Below are 24,438 nucleotides of genomic sequence, written 5' to 3'. Positions count from 1 at the left end.
ATTTATCTTTGTTAAAACCTCTCGCATCATTTTCATTTGTAACATATAAGAATGAATCAGACCAACCACTCGGAGAGTGAGAGGGAGCAATCTGCAAGTTTGTCTGCTTTTCAGACCATCATGTACTATACAAAATGAGATTGGTGAGCTCTGCAGCCGATGAAGACAATGAAGCCTATGAAGTAGCAGTAAGCATGGCACAGATTTTCTTTATCTGTATTTATCTGTTAATTGTAGGTATCAGCAGTTGTGAGCATTCCCTTCTGGCAGAAGTTTCTGCAGCGATTTGGCAAGAAGTGTGCAGCATGTGGGATTTCGGTAAGCAAATCCTTGGAGGAAAGAAAAAGATCTTGTGCTCACTTACTGTGACAAGTGGAGCCATTTCAGGAATTATTTCATGTGTTTATGACCTTAAGGTACAAGAAATTTGCTCAGTTTCAAAGTTTTAAAATTGTTACACAAGATTTTAGGCAGATTCCAAGCTTTCGAGAGAAACTTTTAACAAATGAATAGATGCTTAAGGAGGTCTCAACATTTTTTATAATTATTATTTTTAACAATCTGCACAAGCTCTGCATTTCACTGCTCCCAGAAGTGAGCACAAATGGTGTTTAATAAATTCAGATCCATTTGACTCAAGTTGACAGGCTACCTGTTCAATTTATCTGTTGTACAAGCTTTATCTATGATGCTCAGCTGGCTGCATTTTTAATTCAGTCACAAAGGAAGAAACAGAGGTCTATTCCACATCCTGCTCTAGAAGCCTAAGCAGAAGCAGGTGCCCACATCCCTGCGACTGGGAATGGACAGTTATTAGTGAAGTAATGGAAATTACCTGACCCGCCTGAGAAAGGAAGCCTAGTTTTTCTCTGACACAACTCCACAAAGCCACCTCAGGGAGCCTGCCCTCATCTCTGATGGATTATTTTAAATTCTTCACTTAGTGAAGACAGTAGCAATTTTCTGTCATCATCCTCAATGGACCATTGTATAGGCCTGTTACTCCCCATTTTCCCCTGTTTACCTTCAATTACTTATGAAAGAAGAAAAAAAAAATTGTCTCTTTTGTGTACTACAAAGTGTGAAGACTTGGAAAATCCAGCCTGAAGTTATATGTCAAGTCTGAACAAAGTTGAAAAGTTTAGGTCTGGTGACAAATAATGAATATAGTTGAATAGTTATCATTTTATGCAATTACAATCTGTGTGTTAGAATGACTTTCAAAGAATCAGAAGTAACTCTAAAACGCCTATTCCAAATACGCTGAATAGCAATTTGTCTTGAAGTAGACATCTGGAATCTCAGTCCCATCCTCATTTATTTTTAACATTTGAGCGAAGATAATTGCCAAAAGCAGTATTGGACCATTGGGTGGATCGGGGAATGAAGATTTCCTTCTTAGGAAAACTCCGAGTATTTGGCTATGAAAAATGCTTTCTTCAACCAACTTGGCTTTATAAATTTAGTTTAACATAACTGGAAAGCCTGTTGGCACCTCTGCAAACACGGTTTAACTTAATTTTACAGTTGAATTGCTTGACTGTGTTGTGATCTAAGCAAGGGTTGGACTGGAAAAAGCCTTTCACCTTGTAAATATTTCTCAAGGGATCGTGAATGCTTTCTGAGTGCTCAGTGATGGATTTTATGTCTGGCAGTGCATCACAGGAGCTTCCTATACTACCACCCTGTGTGATCTGTACAACTAATCTGTTCTCTCTCACTGTAAAACAAAATCATATCATTCAAACCTCCTGTGTTGTCACTCAGGAATGTTCTCCTGGAAGGGAAGGAGACAGGAGAAAAGTTTTTTCTCCAAAACCTTACTCATCTTTCAGGGTGAAGGTGTAATTTGAAAATAAGTTTCCAGAAAAAAAGAATTAGAATTTCTCTGAGTCATTTTTCTGTGAAAGCAGTTCTGCGTTGAAGAAACTCTGAAAGAGCATAGAAGGCAGGGTAGCTAGATGGACAACAGGAATCTAGGCTTCCCACTCCTCGTATTGTTCTCTTTTCAGTTGTTCCCCATATGACCAGTCATCTGTGTACAGACTAGAAGTTCAAAGACTAGATCTCCTTAAAGTATAGGGTCATAACCAAATAAGATCCTTCCCATGCCCAGATTGGTGCACAGACTAGAAATGTTGCACTGCGGTTTATTGGCTTCTGCTTCCATACGCTTTGTTAAATTTAGACAAACAGTAAGAGACAAACACTGAGTTTACAGTCAGTCAGTCTTTGTGGCTGGAGGTAGAATTTTCATGAAAAAATTTGCATGTGGCAACTGTTGAATCATGGTTTTGGCAAGATGTCTAACAAAAGACCTCTCTTTCTCTTTATTTGCGTATTAAAGGCTCTTGAAGATGCCGTGTATGCACACAGATGTGTTTCCCTTTTCTAAGTTTGCTCAACAATAAACCTCACAGATCTGCCTTCCATCTTAGCTAACATTTGCTTTTCATAGAATGACAGAATATCCTAAGTTGGAAGTGACCCACAGAGTTCATTGACTCCAACTCCTGGCTCAACAGAGGTCCAACCAAAATTCAAACCCAATGTTTGAGAACATTGTCAAAATGCTTCTTGAACTGCAGCCAGCTTGAGGCCGTGACCATTGCCTGGAAATCCTGTTCCAGTGTTCCTCTGGCAAAGAACCTTTTCCTAACGCATAACCAGATCCTCCCTTTAATCCTTACACAGAGTCCCTCAGTCGTGTCATCATGAGCTCCATACAGTCCAACTCTCCAATTACATACAGTGCTACTCCTACCACACGTGTCCTGCGTGTCACTTCTGAAGAGCCTAAAACCATCCATCGTAGCCACCAGTCGCAGGCTCTTCCCACTAAGTCTCATCTGTACCAGTGTTGCCATAGCTCTGATTCAAGCCAAAGCTTTTAGCTCTTTTTGCTTATTCTTCATGCTGCATACACTGGAGTAGAAACATTTCATATGTGTTACTATGAACCTAGGGCCTTACAGAAGAAAATGAAGGAACTTTTAGCATGCTGTCCCCTTGTTAGCTATGGGATAGGAGTCCCACAGCTTATCACCAGTGAGCCTGATTATTTTCCTTTCCCCCTTCGAATCTAGCTTAAATCTTTCATTCATGCCTGCAAACTCTTGAGCAAAAATCCCTTTCTATCTTTGAGAAAGGTGCAATCCATCAGGTGCCAACCACTATGATGCCATGTAGACCATCTCATGATCAAAAAAACCCAACGTTTTGCCAGCAACACCAGCCTTCATAAGCTGATCTGCCTTTTTCTTCCAGTATCATTCCCTGTACCTGAAAGAGTGGAGGGAAATATTGCTTGTACTTACATGATCCCTTAGCCAATCATCTCATTGGGCACCTCAGTATGGAAAGGACATGGAGGTGCTGGAGCAGGTTCAAAAAAGGGCAACAAGGCTGGTGAAGGGCTTGGAGAATGTGCCCTGTGAAGAGAGACTGAAGGAGCTGGGGCTGTTCAGCCTGGGAAAAGGAGGCTGAGGGGAGACCTGATTGCTCTCTTCCAGTATCTGAAAGGTGCTTACAGCAGAGCGGGGCTGGTCTCTTCTCACTGGTGACAGGATGAGGGGAAATGGCCTCAAGTTGTGCCAGGGTCAGTTTAGGTTGGATATCAGGAAGCACTTCTTTACAGAAAGGGCTGTTAAGCACTGCAATTGGCTGCCCAGGAAGGTGGTTGAGTCACATCCCTGGATGTGTTTAAAATCCGTTTGTTTGTGGTGCTCAGGGACGTGATTTAGCGGAGGGCTGTTAGAGGTGGGGTAGTATGGTTAGGTTGAGGTTGGACTCGATGATCTTTAAGGCCTTTTCCAACCTGAGCGATTCTATGATTCTATCATTCTATCATTCTATGATCTCAAAGCCCTAAAGTCTTTTTTGATGGATTCTTCATTGCAACTTCATCACTGCCTCCATGAAAAAGTAATAATGGATAATAATCTAGGGGCCATACTAGACTGAATTTTCTGTACTAACTTTAACCCAGCAGCAATCTTCACTAAGCAGAGGGATGTCTAACTAACTTTTTGAGTACCCTGGATCTCTGGGTTTTGGAGGACTTTAAAAAAAACAAAACATTAAGTCCACAAATTTCTCTAGTCTTTCACTTCACCAAACATACACCATTGTCTGAATGCCTTCCTTCTATCAGCACTGTTCAGTATGGAAGCATGCTTTTGTGTGAAGCCTCACTGCAGTTTTTCCTGCTCTGCCCTTCATCTTGTGCTCTCACACAGGTCAGCATCACCTTCCACATCCCAAAAGGGTCCCCTGCCATTGTGCTGCCAGTGAATGGATGGAAGATGCATGTTAACTGTGGGATATTGTTTATGATTCAGTGCAGCGCTGTGGCTAGGGAGCAGGGTAGCAGAGTATTTTTTGCTTCACAAAGAGGAAGGAAGAAGACACATTAGCTGCTTATTGCATCAGGAATAGTGCCCCCATGATTGCACTAGCATTGCATGAGTCAAACTCTAGGGTACTGCAGCCTCAGTCTTATGGGTTGTTCTGCTCTGCCAATAGAAAATTACAATTACAATGATTATTATTATTGATCTGTAATTTTGTTTAAGTCCTTTGGTTTCTGAGTGGGGCCCCATGTGGAGCATAAGCCTGTCATAAAATTGCTTACAGGCAACATAAAATCTTGTATTGCTGGAGTGCTCTCTTGTGGTGAAATAATGATTTTGCCACAACACTGGGCTGTCTGTGCTGGAAACATGCAGTCAGGAAAGGTTATTTTCTGCCTCCTTAGGTTAGGAGAAAATGCTTTAGATGGGAAATGCATTTAAAACATAAACATAATGGATTAGACTCCAGGACTCCCAGAATCACTTATCATACAGAACTGTAAATAGCAGTGCTTAAGGGAATCGCTCCCTGTGAAAGCTCTTCTCATACCCTCAGTTTCCTAGCTGCAACCATAGAAGATTGAAATACTTTATATTAAACTAATCCCCTATCATTAAAAAGCCCTGTAGATAAGCTCCTGGTTCTGGATTCTACATGTGCTGTGCCCATGGTTCACAGGCAGTGGAGATGGAACATGTGACGGATATGTGACAGCTGGGCTGCGTACATTCCATCAGCATTTAAAACAGTGGATTTTCAATCCTGTAAGCTCACTGCCTCAAGTTGACGTTACAGAAATCTGGTGGTTTAAAGTACTGCCAGAAAACAAATCCCAAGCAGCCCAAATTAGTTCAATTTTGAGGGTAACCGTAGTGACTTGTGCCACTTCACCATAATACTGGAGCACAAGTCTTTGCTATGTATGATGTATCATTTCACAAGACAACCTTCTACTTTGAAAGAAACAATTCACATACACTTAATAGTGCACACTGTAATTTATATGTACTGTTTCTCTTCTTCCTCAGTGGATGATTCCTTTTGCAGTCATGCTAGTGACCATTCCAAACCCAATCCTGGCTTACTTCGTGGCCTTTGTCTCTGGTCTGAGCATTGCAGCATCTCTGCTGTTGCCATGGTAGGAAAATTTTACATTTGAGGTGGAAACGGGTTGTATGTCTATTTGTGTAAGTGTACTGGTAGAATTTGCTCTGAAAAGGACATAATTTGGCAAGAGTCCCTTCCAGTAATTTGTTTTTGCTTTTATAATAAAGGCTGTAATTATGCTGTTGTTAATGGATTATGCCTGTATTGTAACTGTAGCTGCTCTTTGCACTTAAAAGTATCCGTATTAATCAATAGCCTAAGTAGTGTTGAAGTCATGATTACAGTAAATCAGTTGCTTAGGTTTGGTTTCTAATAGAACTACATTAATGATGAAGTTGTACCCAAATTAATGCTTGAGCAATTAAGCAGCAAAGAAGGTCAAGCAGTGTATCTCTCTTGAGCAATCCTATGTTATGGATTAAATACTACAACAATATGGATGAAAGAAACGGAGATTTGTTGGTTCTAGGACTGAAAATACGTGGGAAGAATGGGAGATTTCTTTTCCAAATGGAATAATTATTGTTCAGGTCACGTTGACCAGAAAGCAAGACCATTGTTAAGAGCTGTTTTGCACTTCTCATTTGGACAATTCCCTGAAAACTCCAAGAGATCTTGGAAATGTAATCCAATATGTGCTGCCTTTCTGCACAGGTCATAAGCCTTTTATTCCAACAGCAAATAATGAAATATACTGGAAAAAATGTCAATTTGCAGTTAACATTTGTGCAGCTTTCATTCTTATTTCCGATCACCAAATTCAATACTTCTATTTGAAGGATTCTCTCTTTTAAGAGAGAAGAAGCCCCATTGGTTTCAGAAAATTTTGTTAGCTTGTCAAGAGTTATTTTAATATCACACCTTTTGATGGAATTAGTCAATCTAAAGAATTCTGTCCCCTCCCAACAAGTGTCTGATAGTTTCTCTATTGTTATTATACTTGCTAACATGTGACTATGCATTTCTTATAAGGATTTTTGCCCTCTTGTCCAGCAGCAAGACATTTTGAACTGGATTCTCTCATCTGCATAACTATCTGCATTACATCAATCAGCTCTTAGAAAGTGGAGGTTTGAGTGTCTTTCAGTGAGTTTGGACTTTGAGAAGAGTGTTCAGCTTGAGTTTTACTCTTGTACTGTTTACCTGTAGGTCAATGCTGCCTGATGTTGTTGATAACTTCCGCCTGCAGAATCCCCACAGGAAAGGACATGAAACCATTTTCTATTCTTCTTACGTTTTCTTTACCAAGATGTCAGCTGGAATCGGCCTAGGAATTTCTGCAGCTTGCCTGGAGTAAGTAACACTGTGTTTTCATTTAGTGGATCTACTCTGTAGTGCTCTGCCTTTACCCTGTTGCATTAGTTGCCTTTTGCTCTGAGTCTGGAAGTGCCAGCAGCTCCAGTTGACTGGCCACTAAGGACAGGCTTGTTATCATGTAGGCCAGGCCACTGAGCATTCAGCCACTTGCCCTAGCAAGTTTCAGTTCAGAAAGACCTGAATTTCCTTTAGATGTTACAGTTCTCAAATTATTTTTGTTAATTGTAGTGGCTTACGTGAATAAAGAACTGAATATGAAAGCTCAGCTGATGAAGGTCTCCATGAGAGATATACCTTTTCTGAGCAATCTCTATTGTATCTGGGATTTTGGTCTACAAAAAATGAGTTGTTCTCCTCCCAGCACCTGCCTTAGAAGGGAAATTGTGTGAATCTTTATTTAACTTTTGGCTTTGTGTCAGGTTTTGGTAACCAGGCTATTTTGCTTCAAGGCCTGCAGTCAAAACTGCTAAGAAACAGCCAATGCTTTGCTGAACATTTTTGGCCTAGGAGATTTAAATCCTAACAACAAACACCCTCATTTGTAAAAGTTTCTTGTTTTATTTTGACAAAAGTTTTGATCAACATTATTAAGTGTGGAAGAAAGTGTGAAATTAGAAATCACTCTGCAATTTGATGAAGAAGCCTGTGCAATTAGGCAGGTATTTTGGATAGGTGCTTGAAAAGAACAAATATTCACCAGGCACCTCCACCCTACTCCGTATGTTTACATTTCTCTAATTTTGTTTCTTCTAAGGAGATCAGTTTATTTGCAGCAGAATATCAGAACCCAGAACCCAGTCTTGATTAAACTGTTTGCAATTGCTGCTCTCATTTGAAAACCAAGAAGCCAAAATAACAGAAGGAAGGCTGAGTGAGGCTTACTGCATGAGCTGTTCACGGCTGCTCCTGTAACAAACTTCGACAAAGTTTGTGAAGGATGCCACAATACCTCCCCCCCCCCTCAAAAAAGGGGAAAAAAATTAAAAGGAAAAAAAGAAAATAAAAAAAGACCCTGAAATCAGACCTGCTAGTTTTTACTGACTATTTAGGAAGAGTTTAAAACGAGCAAATCAGCTGTTTACCAATGAGCCCTTTCATTATTCCATTCCAGTTAGCTCCCAACAATTTGCCAAGGCAGATGTTTGTGGGAGAACATAGGTGAATATTCTGAGGAATGCAAACTCATTCTGCAAACTGGGAATGGGAACTTGAGTGTATCAGCTCTTGTGGGGCTGCAGGAGAGTTCTGTATCAACACAGTGTAAATGTGTACCTAACTCTCAGCACTTGAGTAAATTTGTCTGTGTTGAACAGCGTGCTTAAGTATGTGTTTAAATTAAGGTTAAGAATTGCTGCTGAAATTGGTAGGATTATTTGCATTTTTTAAAGCTGAGGCTAAATACTTTGCTGAATATTAATAGGAGGCACAGATCAGACCAATTTCCTTGTTTGGGATTCCAGCCTCCTCTTAACAGTTAAATGTTACAGTACAACAATGAGAAAATACAGAAATAATGCAGCTATATGAAATGGCAGAAAGATGAGATCTGAAAAACAAGATACAGAACATGTAGGGAAGAAGAGGAAAAAGAGGGATATTAAAAAAAAAAAAAAAGAGAGAGAGAAATTAAAAGAGGAGAAGAGTCTTAAAGAACATTGGCTGAAAGGAGTGATTCAAGCAGGAGACTTCCAGATGAGCAAGTGTCTACAGGTTTTGGACATATGCACACCACTGTAATTTCCATTGGTTTAGATTTACTGGGTACAAGCCAGGAATTTGCAGACAATCCAAGGACGTGATCCTCACTCTGAAAATCCTCATTGGAGCAGTTCCTGCCATCCTCATCTTCGTAGGTTTACTTATACTTCTCTTCTACCCAATCACTGAAGAAAGTCGGAAAGAAACAAAGCTTGCACTTGAAGTGTTAAGGTAGGTTTGAACTAGCAAAAAATAGCAGTGACATCATTACAGCAGCTTTTAGTCATACTGGGGAGAAATTACTAGCTACCAGTGTGTATACATTTATATTCCTCAGAAGAAAACAGAACAACATTCTATCAGTTGAATTATTAACTGAATGATACCATTACATGCTCCAGTACCTTATTTTTGTAGTATTGTACTGGCTGTTTAGTGGAACATTTCCCAGATATATATCAGCTGCTATATTTTAGATCTTTGGGGTGGCACACAGAGCACTGTTATTGCAGTGTTTCAGTGCACTCATGGAGAATCTTCTAGATGCATTAAATTGCTGAAGAAAATGTGAATAGTTGCAATTTCCTTGTATATAGAAGAAAATAGGATTATTGACAGCGTTCTTGGTGTTTATGGTGTATAAGAAACATCCAAATCATTTAGGGGAGCAGGCAGAAAAGACCACGGGAGAAAAAGAAAGGACAACTTTGAGCACTCTTTCCATTTTTCCTTGTCTCTGACCCTTCATCCTCTTCTTTCTTCTCTATTCCTCTATAGAGAAAATCTTGTTTAGCTCAAAATCATCCATCTCTGTTAAATGAAAGACTCGTATACTGAGGGCATGCATAAAAGCAGTCCATCCTACAAGACTGGTAGATTCAATTTCAAAATGTTTTCTTAACTAAAATATCGCTCTCCCTTCAGCACAGGCACGACAGTCACTGTCCATAACACCAAGCACATCTTGGTGGTGGTTCTAAGTTGTATTAATTGTTTGAGACTGCCTACCACTGCTGTGGCCTGTCTAGTTAACAATACAAACCATATCATTTGTCCTACTTTTAACAGAAGGAGCCATCAAAGCACAGAGAACCTGGATGACCACAAAGAGGACACCTCAGTCTGAAAGTTCTGAATACAAAGACTTCCTAAACTCACATCCCACACACAAACTCTGTGAAAGTCTTCTGGGTCATGTCCATGCTCCCATATTGCCAGAAAGAATAAATAATGATTCCGAAAGTCGGTAATGAAATCAAGAGAGGGACAAAAAGTAGGTATAATTCCATGCACTGTTCTAAAAGAGACATTACAACCATTCAGGAGTGCAAGCTACTGGAGATATGGGGTTTTTTGTTTCTTTGTTTTTCAGTGATAACATAAAGCTGTGATCTTTTTGCAGCAGAATGGTCTATGAACTTGTAGGCCAAGGGAAAAGCATGTACATTTGGTGTACTACTCAAATTTTAACATCTGATATGTATCAGCCTCAGAGGCTGGGGTGGTTTCTGAACCTATAAACCTAATCTCTGCCTATAAATTGCACACCGGTGTGTTTAGGAAGCACTTTGGAATCCTGATGTGTCCTATAAACATTTCGGATTTTGTTAGTTTTTAAATGAAACAAATCACAGATGTAGACATGTTTTGAAGATTTTCTCACAAAGAGTAATTCTGGAAGAGGCTTTGATGCAATTTAACATTGTAGATTTCATTTGAAACAGAACGTTCTCACACTGGAGTTCCTTGTTTTACACACCTTTGAACTGATCTTTGTCAGAGTGTGAGCGCTTTATTTTACAAACAACATCTCTGCTCGAGGTACCCCAAATTAGTTGTCTCTTCCAAAAATTAGAGTGTGCCATTCAAATTTATGTAACTTTGGCCTTTAAGCAATTGCTGTTTTTCATTTGGTATAGTTTCATCCATACAAAATTCCACGGCATCCCTGCTAATCTCTGCTTGCACACAGCGTTTAAAATAACGAGGCTACGCCTGACTGGTGATCCTTTTCAGTTAGAGATCCCATCGTGCTTTAGATACATTATCAGAAACCTCATTTCTACTATAGATTCACTCGCTGAACACATTTTGTTGACACAAGGTGCAACTAATGGCTGGTGCTTTGGGGGGTAGTTAAGTTCAGGCCAAGTCATTTGGGGCTTGAGGAGTCGGTGAAAAACAGACACCTCCAATTCAGGCTAATTCGACTGGACTGTGAAGGAACATATCTAAATTGGAGGGCAATGAACCCAAGACCTGAAGGCTTGTTCTCATGAAGAAATTAGCACAGTGGAAGACAAGACACAAATTTACAGTTCACTTTCTTTGCTTATGCACATATGGGAGAGTGCCTTAATTCTGTACTGGAAGTGCCTTTGGACAAGCAGCACACCATACTGGGAGGTGTCACTGGGGGCAGTGATCATAAGGAGTTTGCTCAGGGCCATCTGGGGAGGCAAATCATGGTGCCAGGACTGAAAACTGGGAAAGACTCTGTGAAATAAACCCAGTGCATCCATAGAGTGTCTCATAAAGTTTAATATGGAAACCTAAAGCTTTTCAGGCAAGTCTAAGGGCTAATGAACTGTCCTAATTTGGTGAAGTGCTTAATCACAAGTGAGTCTTTAAGGATGTATTTTCAGTGTGTGTACGTAAGAGTGAATGATGTTGAAGACTTGTAGCGAACTGACATCTGGGGATGGGTTTTTTTTCAGGTTTCAGCTCCTGAACAAACCAAGATTTGTATTGCCTGGGGCATATGTGTTTACAACAATAAAAAACAAAGTCTGTTTTCAATTTTCAGTCTAATCGAATTTGAAATACAAGATATACTTCATTTTGATGTGGATGATGTACTATTATACATAGCTCCTAAACATCATAGAAAACAACCTGGGGGATTTGATTTATTCTGTAACATTTGTGTCTGTCTGAATGGTCTCCTTTAAAAGCATTCAGAAGTCCCAGTAAAGCCTATTAATTTTAATAGGTTTTGCTTTCAGCTGTTATGAATCTGTAGCTACAAGGTAAAGATTCCACATCAGCATACTTGAACCAAAATCTTAGTCCAGTGATAAAGAGGTTGCAGAAACTCCTGGCTGATCAGAAAAACTTGAATATGGCCTCAGATACTATTGCTAGATCAGATGTGGAATTGCCTCTAAACTGTGTAGCACCACCATTTAATTTCTTGCACGGTAAGCTAGGTTGATTGACCATCAACTGTAAAGTTTGATCATAAACTGGTAAGTTTTTTGTAATTTTCTTTTTTTTAGAGCTTATTGTTGGTGCCGTAAAACAAATGAACTTTGTACATTTTCTTGTGAGTTTTAAATAATGTGTACTTCGTATGCATGCTCATTACGTGTGACTGGAAGAAGCAGATTCTCTTATTGACATCCATTCGTACAAGAGTCAATTGAACATAAACCTTCTGCCTCTCCTGATCGTCAATAAGAAGGGCCAGGCTCCCTCCCCAGGGCTCTCATTCAAGTAATACCCAAATACATTTTAAGAACATGGGAGAGTGGATTAAGCTAGCTGGGGGTCTGATGGACAGAATGCCCACCTGTGTACAAACTGTTCCAATAAATGGATTTAAACAAATAGAGGGAGAAAAGGACAAGAGAATTAACTGTCCCTGGGTAGTCCTCTGTAATGTGGACTATGGCCATTCCCAGGTATTTATACAAACTGGGAGAAGATCTCCTTGATCTGTGGAGATCCCAAGCCCCGTGGAGAAGGACTTGGGGGTCCTGGAGGACGAGAAGCTGGACATCAGCCTGCAGAGTGTGCTTGCAGCCCAGAAGGCCAGCTGTATTCTGGGCTGCATTAAAAGGGGTGGCCAGCAGGGAGAGGGAGGTGATCGTCCACCTCTACTCGGCCCTTGTGAGGCCCCATCTGCAGCACTGCATCCAGGCCTGGGGCCCCCAGCAGGTCCAGAGGAGGGCACTGAGATGATCAGAGGGCTGGAGCACCTCCCCTATGAGGAAAGGTTGAAGGAATTGGGCTTGTTCAGCTTGGAGAAGAGAAAGCTTCGGGGAGACCTCATTGTGGCCTTCCAGTACTTGAAGGGAGTGTATAAACAGGAAGGGGAATGGCTGTTTACAAGGGTGGATAGTGATAGGACAAGGGGGAATGATTTTAAACTGAGACGGGAGGTTTAGGTTGGATCTTAGGAGGAAGTTTTTCCCCCAGAGGGCAGTGAGGCACTGGCACAGGTTGCCCAAGGGGGCTGTGGATGCCCCATCCCTGCAGGCATTCAAGGCCAGGCTGGATGTGGCTCTGGGCAGCCTGGGCTGCTGGTTGGTGACCTGCACACAGCAGGGGGCTGGAACTGGATGAGCACTGTGGGCCTTTGCAACCCAGGCCAGTCTATGATTCTATGATTCCATGATTCCATGATTCCTTGTCCTTGCGTGATGTGAGTTCACGGCCACCCAAATCTTCTAGACTGGCCTGGTTGCTGCTATAGTCAGTAGCAGAGCTTGTCACATGTCTAGTTTTATCCCCTTTGTAGTTTCTGCTCAAAAATAATGCTGAAAACTTCCAGCTGGAGCATTGCTGCTGGCAGTCGGTCACCCTACAGGTCGCAACTGAGTGTGCAGACAAGTTGCTGTTCCCTGTCACTGCAGGGGAGAGTTGCTGCTGGCAATGCCACCAGCCATTTTGTGCTGTCCTGTCTACCCCTGGGCTTGCAGGCTGTTGCAGCTTAGGGGGATTAGATCTCTTATGCTGAGTCCCCCACTTCGATAGGTGACATCGGACATCTGTCCCTGGGCACCTCCTTAGGTTTCAGGTCACCAGGTTTTGAAGAGAGGCTCTGTAGATTTGAGAATTCAAATAATTCATAATTCACAGAATCACAGAATCACAGAATCACCCGGGTTGGAAGGGACCTCAAGGATCATGTAGTTCCAACCCCCCTGCCTAGCAGGGCCACCAAACATACACATTCAGATCAGGTTGCCCAGGACCCCGTCCAACCTGGCCTTGAACACGTCCAAGGACGGGGCATCCACAACCTCCCTGGGCAGCCCGTTCCAGGGCCTAACTACTCTCCTTGTGAAGAACTTCCCCCTAACATCCAACCTAAATCTTTCCTCATTCAACTTGGATCCATAATTCCTTATGTCACTTCTGCAACTCAGCATAATCACTGCCGGAGTCAATCCCTGCTGCATCCTCTGATTTCTTCAACTTCTGTATTTCAAGTAAAATCCTCAAAAGTGGACAGAGCTAAACTCTGCTTTTTTGGGTTCACAGGTTGTTGCCAGATATAATTTGTTCGTCTTCTTTTCTACTTGCTTTTCTGGGACACAGAAAAAAAAACCCTAAACTAAACCAGTCATCTTCATCTCTTCCAACCATCCATCTTCCTGGATGGTTGGACTGGATGATCTCACAGGTCATTTCCAATCTTGGTGCTTCTGTAATTCTGTGATTCAGAGGAGGAATTTCCTTGAGAGAAGTCTGAGTTCTCTAAGACCTGGTATTTTTTGGCAAACTTTGAAAACAAGCAAAAAGAAGGCAAGGATGTTCCAAGTCTCATGCAATAGGGCACAGCCAGTAGCTCTTCTGTGTACAGTAATCAGTCACATATCTTGTATGAATTTCATATCACTGCTTAAAAAATTGAAAAACAGCCTTGAAGAGTTACAGTAGAAGCTTTCCCTTCAGAAAGCTGCTTGCCTCATTGATGGAAAGGTCACCTGGATTCACCCAACTGACAGGTGAGTGAGTTTCTGCTTGTTTGTAATTTCTTTCTGAGATCACAAGTTCCTTGCACTGCTCTGAGTGCTTCTTTTTTCCAACTTAACTCTCTGTAAGACCGTGGTTCAGATACTAGCAAGAAAGCTGGGTAGCATGGTTATAAAAATGAGTTTCTGTTATAGGCTTAAGAGATGAAATTAGATAGCTTTCACATCATTAAGCACCAAATCTGCTGCATAAACACATGCTAACTCACTGTGAGGCTTCATTTAAAAGACAGAGAAGTACATCTCAGTCCTTGAGGTGGAAGAGGAAACTTTTCTGGTTTGCACCTGACATCTCGCAGCCTTTGAAAACACAAATTGGTGAAACAGAGAGCCGAGCAGACAGCTGAGGGAGGATGACCCTGGAGCCACAGCACTCTGCAGGAAAGGTGGGTCCCTGAGTAATATCACAGGTGCTTACAGAGCAGTGTCTCTAACTGCAGCTGGAGAGCAGCTGTGCTGTTGGATGGCAGGGAAACGTGTCTTTTCTAAATCAGAAGATTTGGGTCTTGATGAAGTTCTTCTCTGGCTTTCTCTCTTCAGTGTTGCTGCATTCTGCTACAGGTGGTGAGGACCCTGTGGGACTGACACTTGTTCAGCTTCACCTGATGGAGGTATGCCTTGGAGCCCCACGTCCATCCCCTGCCTGTTTGACTTTGCTGGTGCCTCTGCAATCGCTTACCTTCAGCAAGGGATCAATGGGATTTCCTTCACAGCTCTGTAGGCTCCATCATCTCTTTTACCTAGAGCATTTTTTTATACCTGGAGATTACCTTTTCACTCTAGTGTCCATTCAGGCCACCAGCTTGTCAGGTTGGTAACAGCACCACACTTACAATGGCTGACCAGTTTCTTTTTTTCTTATCCTGCCCAAATGATCTGCTGCCCATGAGGAAGAATTTCCATTTCCAAAACAAACTCACCCTTCGTCCATCATCAGAGCCATTGAGAAGAATCTGCACGTTGCCACCAGCCTCAGCTGCAGCATTTCCACCAATGCAGGCTGACTTGTCAGATTCTCTTTGCAGCTTTTAGCTCTGTTGTACCTTTAATATCATATTTTGTAGGCAGATGATTTATGACAGTGGCTAAATTTCCAAATAGGCAACATAAAAGAGACTATATTATCGCAGAGGCAGCAGCTCCAATTCCATAATCTCATCACTTGATTCCTTCTCAGAGTTAAGTGTCACTGAAAGCCCGATAAACCTCTTAATGTGACCATGCTTTAATTTTACGGGTAGCAATCTTGGATTACTGTGTTTTTCTGGTGCTGCAATCCAGGCTACATAAACCTGTGCAGTTCTCTAAATGTCACTGTTTCTCACTACAAAGGCATTAGAACTCCAGCCTTTAAACTGGAGGCTCTCAGGGCAGCAGGTGATGGGCATCCTCTTTTGCCACTTTAGCACACGGATAGGCAATAAAAAGCTAATATTTATATATTTGTATATTGAAGGCAACTTTGTTAATATAATAGTATTTCTTTAAAGGAAACAGTGAAATTTTCAATACTAAGACAAAGAAATCAATGAAAAGAATAAAAGTATTTGCTAGGAAGTTGTAAAATGAATCAAAAGCAGCTAATGTCGCTTTGCCTATGAAGATGGACTAAGTCTGGCTGCCCTGGAGGTAAGTTTTCTTTATGGCAGCCCACGTGGCGTTGTGCTTTGGATCTGTGACCACGCAGAGCTGCTGACACAGCAGTGCCTCACCTGTTGCTGAGCAGCATTCACACAGCATCAAGGCTTTCCTTTGTTCCCACTTTCTGCCCAGCAAGGAGGCTGGATCATCAAAGGGACATTCCATTCCACACAATGCCATGCTCAACAATAAAAGCTGGGGGAAAAGAATGAAGGGGGGTGAAAACAATTGGCATTATGGAGTTCCATTTCCCACGTACCCGTTATGCAGAATGATGCTCTGCTTGCCCCCAAAGCTGCTGGAGATCTGCCTGCTGATGAAAAGTACTGAATGAACTCCTTGTTCTGCTTTGCTTGCACACACAGCAATTTGCTGCTAACCTTTTAAACTGTTTCTGTCTCAACTCATGAGCCTTTCCTCAATTTTGCCCTTCTGATTTTCTGCCAGTTTGGGTCAACTGACCACCCACACCTCCACACGTGACAGTCACTTCCACAGTCACACTGCCAAGTAAACATGGGCACAGGAGGGACAGAAGGTCTCACCTCCATGCACTAAGGACCTTTACATGACCCTACATTGGCCTAACTCCCTACACCTGAACCTCACAGCACCATCTGACACCTGGGCAAAACCAGATGCATTCTGCTGCACACAGCATCTCCCTGTTTCTGAATAAGAAGGCAATATTTCAGGATTTGGCAGAAGTGAGAAAATGAAGAAAAATGCTGTGTTTTCACTGATGTCTTTATTAAGCAAGTTTACTATTATCTAAAAACACCAATACATTAAAGAGTAGAATCATAGCTTCAGCTCTGCTGCTTTAAGACCTCCTATCTTCAATCACTGATACAAATACCTGGCATACATTGCAAGAGGCATATTAAAAAACACATCTCAGAATAAAATAAAAAGGCTAAGGTTTCCAAGGACCAAATAAATAACTTACAGCGATGGTGAACAAAGATGATAGAAATCCAAAAGAGGTTTGAGACAGACCTTCATTAGAGTTTGCAGTCCTAAACTGTAAGTTCAAAAGTCTCCTATGGTAAGACAGGCACTACGAAATCACTGTCCAAAGTTACATTTTACTGCTGGGCTGCTCAGAAGGACTGCTGCCATCCAAAGCCTTGGAGGAGCAGTCTCGGAGGACTTCCAAAGAGCTGGTGATATCCAGGCTTTCAGAAGCAGCATGTCTGCACCCTTCTGTGGAACTGATGATGTCTAAAGTTTTGGAGGATCGGGCACTGTAGCCTTTCATGCTGGCATCTCTTACAACCACCTCCTGCATGGATGTAAACGTCAGCGGGACGAAGCCGTCGCCGTCTGCTGTGAGAACAATCCAGGATGAACCTGTGGAGACAGAGGAGCACCCGTTTGTAAACATCCCTCTCATCAGGTATGTTGATGGTATACAAAACCTACTTCTTCTCAAATGGAAAATCAAACGCTTCTGTATGCTTACAGCTTTTGTAGCATTAAAAGGGATGGGGAGATGCAGGTTGTATAATCTCAGAAACAGAGGACTGATAGCAACCGTGCAGAACTCAGCTTCCTGAGCAGCTTTCCCACTCAGAGATGTGACTGTGAGAAATGCACGCTTAAATAAGTGAAAGAGGAATTAAATTCTGAATAGAATTCATACCCATCCAGACTTGGTTTTAATTAGGTGTTCATAGGCTGCTCTACAGTGGCTAAGCTGTGCAGGCACTGTACAAACAGCCATTTATTAAACTATATGACAAATTTAATTTTAAAAAATTAGGAACAACTCTGCGACGTTCAATATAATTAATCCCAATAAACAAGGAAGAAATACTGTGCTGTATTATGCAACCCCGTGCACCTGGCCATTTTGCTATTTGACTTCACACCATCATTACTTCCAAGTCAGAAGCACTGACTTTTACCAGTTCTTCCAGAAGCTGTCATAGCTATATCCATTAAGTCAATGAAGTAATGAGACAGAGATGGGGGCGCAGGGGAATTCAGGGAACCACTTCCAGCTGTTCATACAGTTACATCATGGAACTCCACGGCACAAGTAAGGTCAGGAGAGGATTGCAGCTTAAAAGCATACGGCCCTTTAATCTTTTGGCTTCATATCTCATTTGGGAACAAAACTTGAATATCAATTCAATTCAGGAATTCAAAACTAGCATTCTTGCTGTGCCCATTTACCTCCTAACACCAGATCAGATTCACAAACCTGCCTACCTTTCTCACTAGGTATATTGCACCCCTCTGGGCTGTGTCGCACCAGCAGTCACTGTGTGTCACTACAGGACCCTGCAGTATGACAAGCATTCAGCAAAAATAAGACAGCAGAAAGAACCTTTTAAAGATTCATCTGTTATTGACCTGTCCCTTCTATCTGTGTATTGGAACATCAAGCATTTTAACAACTGTTTATAGAAAAGTAGGACTTGCATAGTGGTAAGTACAGCAACCTGAAGTCCTTTGGATAGCTGCAAGTGAGGAGACAGCAAAGAGAGGTGAGCAGCTGCAATAAAGTGCTGAGAATGTATGCAGTCGTGAGAGGTTGTATCCCAAAGGTAATCCACTTAGAGCTGACATGTATACAGGCACATCAACGTGCACGTGGGACCTTCGGGGTTATTTCTCCAGATCAGATTATGCACACTGCCACTGCCCACTGAAAATGTTACCCGTGTTTCAAGTGTTTATATGACTGGATAATTATATTACAACGTACCGTGCTGCATCTCTACAAGAGAGATGTTGAAGATCTGCTGGACGACACTTAGACGGAGTTTACCCTCACAAAGAATAACAGATCGCCTTTCATCTGCATCATTTCTGGAAAGCTGCTTCTGCAAGTGCAAGAAGGACTCATTAGATACAGCAATCTATTTTTAAGCAGAAATATCAAGATAACAACCATCCAAACGGAATCACAAGTTTGTAAAGCAGCAAGTTCTCTCCCCCCCCCTCCCAGATCCTTATCTTATGAACAGGTAAGAACTCCTGTCCACAAACCAAGACGAGGAACAGGCCAACAAATCAGCAGGAGTTGTCTGTCTCACCTCTGATTATCACTGCTTTAAGCCTTGGAAGCCAGCAAAGCATATCCTCCCACAGGGCAAAGCAAAGCAATTTTTAAAATGACAGAAACAAAGTGAATCCTGACTCCTCTTCCATGCCATCCATGCACACAGCCACCCATCCATGAGACATATGTTAAGAATGAAGCTTGGAAATGGACCAATTTTGCATATGCTAAATATTTGCAAGGTATTGTCACAGAATTGTGCATTACTGGCCAGCTGACTGTAAGTGAGCTTTCTGCTGTCACAGATTTTTTACCTACATCAGTAAACACCATCTCTGCAGTCCTTCCATGCTGCACAACCTCATTTCTAGAGGCCATACCAAGAAGATCCCTGCTCAGCCAAGTCAGCCTTCTGCTCTGCTTGCTTGACTTCCTACACTCTGTAAATGCCTGCTCCTGTGCTCTTAGGAGGTACCTAAAAAGTTACCAGCACGATGCCTTCAAAACTAGATTCCCAGGGGACCCTGGTAGCTGGTTTCCTGAGCAGCCTGAGGTCTGCTCTCCCCATAAGCAGTGCCAAAGCTTTGCTGGCAGTTTTCCCCCTATCACTCGAATGCTTCATGTCACTATGGCCAAGGTGGCCACCAAAAATCACTCTTCCCACAAGACCCTCTCTGTTCACAAGCAACAAATCTAGGATGGCACCTTTCTTAGTATCCGTATTCAGTTCCTGTACCAGGAAGTTATCAGCAAGGTGGTTTAGGAATCTCCTGGACCTGTGCGATATTCCCACTTAATGTCAGACAAGTTGAAGCCAGCTATAGAGATAAGGATGGCTGACCTAGACATCTCTCTTCTCTTCTTACAGATTAATTAATCAGTGTCAGTGTGGGAGTCTACTACAGGCCACTCAGCCAGGAGGACAACACCAGCTGTGTTCATTGGGTGTCTCTTGGCCCTCACTCTGAGGCTCTCAACCACATCACTGTGATCTGCAAACCCCACAGAACCCAACCCCTCTGTTCCATAGTTACTCCCTGCCCATCCCTCCTGAGCAGCCTGTACCTACCAACTACAACACACCTACACAGGCCTCCTCCCACCAGGCTCAGCTTCACACCAATGATGTCCTGTCCTTCTTGTGTATAATCCAACAGCAGCTTTAATCCTGTGCTTTACAAAGACCATATATCCATATACAGATGCTGTCATTCAAGCTTACAGTGCTAGAGTTACCTGATAGGTGATGTTAATAAAAGGGGGTTCCTGAGAAGAAGGGTACATTGAAAGATTTCTCTTCCCCGATTTTAGCAGCTCAGTTAATTCACAGACATGATGCTGTAGTTGAGTAAAGTTACCAGACAGTTTTTCTACATTTTTTGAAAAGTAGCTTGCTTCCTTTTCACTTAATAGGTTGTTTTTGTAAGAATTTGGTATTTTGGAAGCTGTCTCGATCTGTCTTTTTGGAGACGTTGGCTTGTTAGAAAATGCCAGTGATGTGGTGGACAGCGATGCAGACTGATTGAGTGCTTCAGCATTGAGAGACTCAACAGCTGGAGGAAAATTCAAGGAAACCTTTTTTTCTTTGAGGTCACTCATGTTCAACAAGCAGCTCTGTTCATAGCCAGGACTCTTAATTTCCTCAATAAGTTTTCTTCTGCTGGTGGGGGACTGGATGGCAGCGCGATCCGGTAGCAAGAGTCCACGACTAAGAGGGTGAACATCTGTAGAGACATCGTGAGGTAAGTTTGAAAGATTCAAACTCCCACTGACGGATGCACAGCTCCCATTCACCGACGCAGATGCTGAAGGAGCCGCTTCAAATATCAGCTCCTTTATCATCAACCTGATCATGTATTTGTCTGATCTTGAAGACGGAAGAAAAGCAGGATCAGTGAATTTCTGTTTCCCAACCAGTATCAGTAATAATTTATTGGTCAAGAAGCACAAACCCTTTGGTTTTTCATTTTTCTCTAGCTGAATTTGTTGAATATTTGGTAAATTGGACGAAGTCAACGAATAGACTAAAATAATGTTACAGGTGTTGGAGGCGACCGATACGGTTTGAGTTTTGAGGTCAAAAGCCATTATATCAGGAACCAGAATGCCCGGGATGCTAACTTTTTTGGTAGAGGTCACCTTTTTTTCAAAAGTCACCAAAATGAGATGTGAAGAATCTTGGCCGCTTCCCGTTAGGTAATCCTTGGGCCTCAGATGAAGCAGAGGACTGGAGTCAGCACCCGGCTTGCCAGAGAGTATGTGGGTCAGATCCACGGGAGATGTGACTGCAGACATGGGCTTCTCAGCATCCAGCACCTTCTTCCCCCCGTCCATGGAATATTCTTCCTCACCACATAAGCTGGACTGCGAGGGAAAGGATTCCGTTTCAATGCTCGCTGGAACCTCAAAAGCCACCCCGGCGTTCAAGCCACAGATCTTGTCTAGAGGAAGCTCAGTAGCGACAGCAATTTGAAAATTCCAAGTAGCTTCTACAGCACAGATGTAGCCTCCCACGTCAAAGATTGGGCAAAAAGTACAAGCACTGAGAGTCTTCTGAGCGTCATCCCAAATATAAGAATGAAGGGCACTGCCTACGCCGACCACTAAGCGATTGCCTTCCTTGGTCCAACAAGCACAATGGATGAGACCGCTGCCTTTAATATCGGCTTTAATTCTACAGTTGTTGAGATGAACGGAGTGCAAGACCGAGGCATCCCGCGTCGTCAGCACGGCCAAGATCTCCTTCTTTGGATGCCACACGCAGCCTTGGGGGAGCACTGGAAACGGCTCACTGATGTCACAGATCTGAGAAACCAAGAGCTTATTTCTGTCTGCAGCGTTAAAGCAGAGCTGCCAAACAGTGATGTGCTTTTTGTGTTGAACAGCGAGCAGTGCTGGGGCATCAGGGGGACCTGGGCCCCAGTAGAGTCCATGGACGTGTTCAAACTGCCCAACAACGCTCGAGTCACCAAATTTTGGCTCTCCGTTATGAAGATGTAAAGAAGTTAATATGACCTGTTTCCCATCAGTCCAGGCAATCCCGTGCACAGGGTGAATTGCTTGGTGTAAGGCATTAAGGCCCGTTCTCAGCAGCTTTGCCTTTCCTAGCTCCATGTCTTTTTGATACGAGACATCTGAACAAATTAAAGAACAGAAATTATTGTAGAGGACGGAGGTAAACATCTGTATGTATATTTAACTTATGACCCTCCCAGTGCTGGACTCTTCCTTTCAGTCAAGTCAAAGTACACAATACTCATCTACACTTAATCCACAACCCTACTTTTTTTTTTTCTTTCTTATAATGTCTTCGTAGTGAAATGTAATTTTAAAAGAAAGAAGTGGTGATGTTTACATAGGCCTAGGCTGCTGCACTTTCATCACAAAACCAGTTTGCTCATTCTATTTGACAGGATGCTGCTTCTCAGAATATTTCTTAACAACTTCTAGCATTCCAAATTTTCAAAATATTGCCTCCTCATTCTCAGCTTCATCGACCATTTGTGATCAGATAAAGTAATCCCTTACAAGTATAACAGAGCATTAATGTATTACTTATAAATCTGATCCTGTATTAAGAGGGTAAGCAAGAAGCACTTGCTTGGTTATTCCCAAAACCTTCCTAAAAGAGCAAATGAAATTTTGAAGGAAGTTAATATCAGAGCAGATTTTTCTGAGGAAATGTACAACGAAGAATTTAAAAGAACTTAGAACACAAATGGGGACACAACCATCGACCTGAGGCATGACTGTACTGTGATAACTTGATAACGAATGACTCACTAGCTTCAACACCATCTAATGCAGTCTCATCTAGCAATACAGATCACAAAGAGAATTATTCAATAATGTAAGAACACTGGAAAGTAAGTCAGTACAACTTTAAGAGAGATGCCATACAGCCGGGAGGTAATTACCCCATTAGCCACGAGCAAGTGATATCTCCACTGGCATTTTGTGCCCAGTTCTGAGCTTCATGGTCCAATGACAATGAAAAGGTTTTGTAAGCTCCAGGACCAAAGAAACACAAAAAGTGGGTTCATTCAGTTTGGAGAAGACTGTGAGAGTAAACTTGCAAACACAAACCAGGTCATTGGTGAGAGAGCACTTATCAATTTTCTCCAAGTCCACTGTGCAAGGTAATAATCAGCTTAGTGTTAACAAAGGAGATTTAGGTCAGCTCTGAAGGAAAAATTAAAACAAAAAATGACAGCTCAGCACTGAAGCGGGTTACCTTGGAGAGAAGGTGCTCCGTGAATTCGATAATCCCGAAGAGCTACTAAGTGAATGTCTGTCAAGGACAAGTCTAAGTGGTCAAGTCTGGTGGTGGGTGGATGGCTGGACTAGGTGATCTGACAAGTCTTTTCCACCCTTAATGATTCTAGGATTTTAAGTATGCTGGATGCTTCCTCACAGTAAAAGAACACTCGGAGGAGTTGGATGTACCTCATCACCCACCTGGCTGTCCTCTAAGCTCCAACCACCAGCCTCAATCACTGCAGAAACATCGAAGCATGAGTCCATCACTGTAAGCAACCTGAACGACAGCTCTCTGCACGGCAGTACTTACTTAGGGAAAGGAGGTGGTAACTCCCCTCACAGGATACAGCGACACACTGAGCTATGTGGCCATCTGGGTGCCCTCCTCTGCCACAATAGAAGCTTCACGTTCCCCACGGCAGACCTGGGAAGATAAAACCAGGCACAAGGGCCGGCGAGTTCACACAGCCCTGTGCCTCAGCCCGCCCCTCAGTCCACCACACGGGCACGACCCTTGGCACGCCGATTAGGCCGGGTCTTCCCGCAGCCACCCAGCCCTCGCTTCACACCCCAGCAGCCTCCAGTCGCCCAAGATACCCGCGGGGATCGCAGTCGGGGTGCAAGGCGGGGCTGTGCAGCCTCGGCGAGAAAGAATGCCAAAACGCACCCGCCCGCACCTCTTCACTCCGCGCCGGGTGCCGCCCGCCCGAGCGTCCCAGCGCCCCGCCGCTCCCTGCTCGGGCCCGCCCGCACCGATCTCCCCCGCCTCCCTCAGCGGTCCGCTCGCCACGGCCGGCAGCCTCACCCGCCCGGCGTCTCAGACCGACTCCAGTGAAGCGCCACCAGCAGCAGAGCACGCCGCCCTGAGCGCCTTCTGCCCCCCGCCAGGTCCCGCCCTCCCGCGCGGCGCTCCCGCCGGCCACGCCCGGGCCCCGTGACGCAGCGGGCGGCGCCTCCACGGGGAGGGCGTCAGGACTACAGCGACCATCAGGCAGCGGGGCGGGCCGTGTGACGTCATCACAGCTCCACCAATCCGCGGGGGGCGCGGATGGTTTCTTCCGGGCGCCCGCACGGCCGTCGTGCCTGAAGGGGGAGTTTTGCTCCTGAGGTTCCATTTAAACTCAGTGAAGAAAGCGGCTTCGGGATCTCTGCGTTGTGAAAGCAAAACAATAAATAAATAAACAAAAACCTCAGGCTTGAGACAGTTATTTATAAATATGAGGTTACTTTTAGCTTAGAAAATAAAGTGGTGGAGCCAGATGCCAGCTTTCCTGTGTTGCTCGATAA

The 24,438-nt window shown here is 43.1% G+C and overlaps 2 protein-coding genes across 4 annotated transcripts in view; one reads left to right on the top strand and one right to left on the bottom strand.

Moving 5' to 3' along the window:
• Nucleotides 1–11,274, top strand: part of MFSD2B (MFSD2 lysolipid transporter B, sphingolipid) — a 34,760-nt gene extending 23,486 nt beyond the window's left edge. Inside the window, exons 10-14 of the mRNA XM_052688473.1 lie at nucleotides 238–318; nucleotides 5,382–5,491; nucleotides 6,610–6,753; nucleotides 8,530–8,706; nucleotides 9,544–11,274. Coding sequence (XP_052544433.1) covers nucleotides 238–318; nucleotides 5,382–5,491; nucleotides 6,610–6,753; nucleotides 8,530–8,706; nucleotides 9,544–9,601 — 570 coding nt within the window. The 3' untranslated portion in view covers nucleotides 9,602–11,274. The remainder of the gene's footprint in view (nucleotides 1–237; nucleotides 319–5,381; nucleotides 5,492–6,609; nucleotides 6,754–8,529; nucleotides 8,707–9,543) is intronic.
• Nucleotides 11,275–16,607: 5,333 nt separating this feature from the next.
• Nucleotides 16,608–24,086, bottom strand: LOC128083227 (WD repeat and coiled-coil-containing protein). Of its 3 annotated transcripts, none has more exons than XM_052688276.1 (6): nucleotides 23,957–24,085; nucleotides 23,462–23,575; nucleotides 23,350–23,387; nucleotides 20,128–22,025; nucleotides 18,595–18,712; nucleotides 16,608–17,231 (listed from the first exon to the last, which is right to left on the bottom strand). In XM_052688276.1, exons 4-6 carry the CDS (start codon nucleotides 22,003–22,005, stop codon nucleotides 16,960–16,962), a joined length of 2,268 nt encoding a protein of 755 aa, XP_052544236.1. In that variant the 5' UTR covers nucleotides 22,006–22,025; nucleotides 23,350–23,387; nucleotides 23,462–23,575; nucleotides 23,957–24,085; the 3' UTR covers nucleotides 16,608–16,959. The 3 variants fall into 3 exon arrangements, with proteins under 3 accessions (XP_052544236.1, XP_052544228.1, XP_052544242.1); XM_052688282.1 differs by lacking the exon at nucleotides 23,350–23,387 and adding an exon at nucleotides 18,096–18,167 and having other exon boundaries at nucleotides 17,118–17,231; nucleotides 23,957–24,086; XM_052688268.1 differs by lacking the exon at nucleotides 23,350–23,387.
• Nucleotides 24,087–24,438: the final 352 nt, after the last annotated feature.

This window comes from Tympanuchus pallidicinctus, unplaced genomic scaffold (genome assembly GCF_026119805.1).
Source record: "Tympanuchus pallidicinctus isolate F22 unplaced genomic scaffold, pur_lepc_1.0 scaffold1, whole genome shotgun sequence".
Classification (NCBI taxonomy): domain Eukaryota; kingdom Metazoa; phylum Chordata; class Aves; order Galliformes; family Phasianidae; genus Tympanuchus; species Tympanuchus pallidicinctus.
The sequence above is the reverse complement of the archived record's forward strand: the minus strand, read 5'-3'. Positions and strand labels throughout refer to the sequence as shown.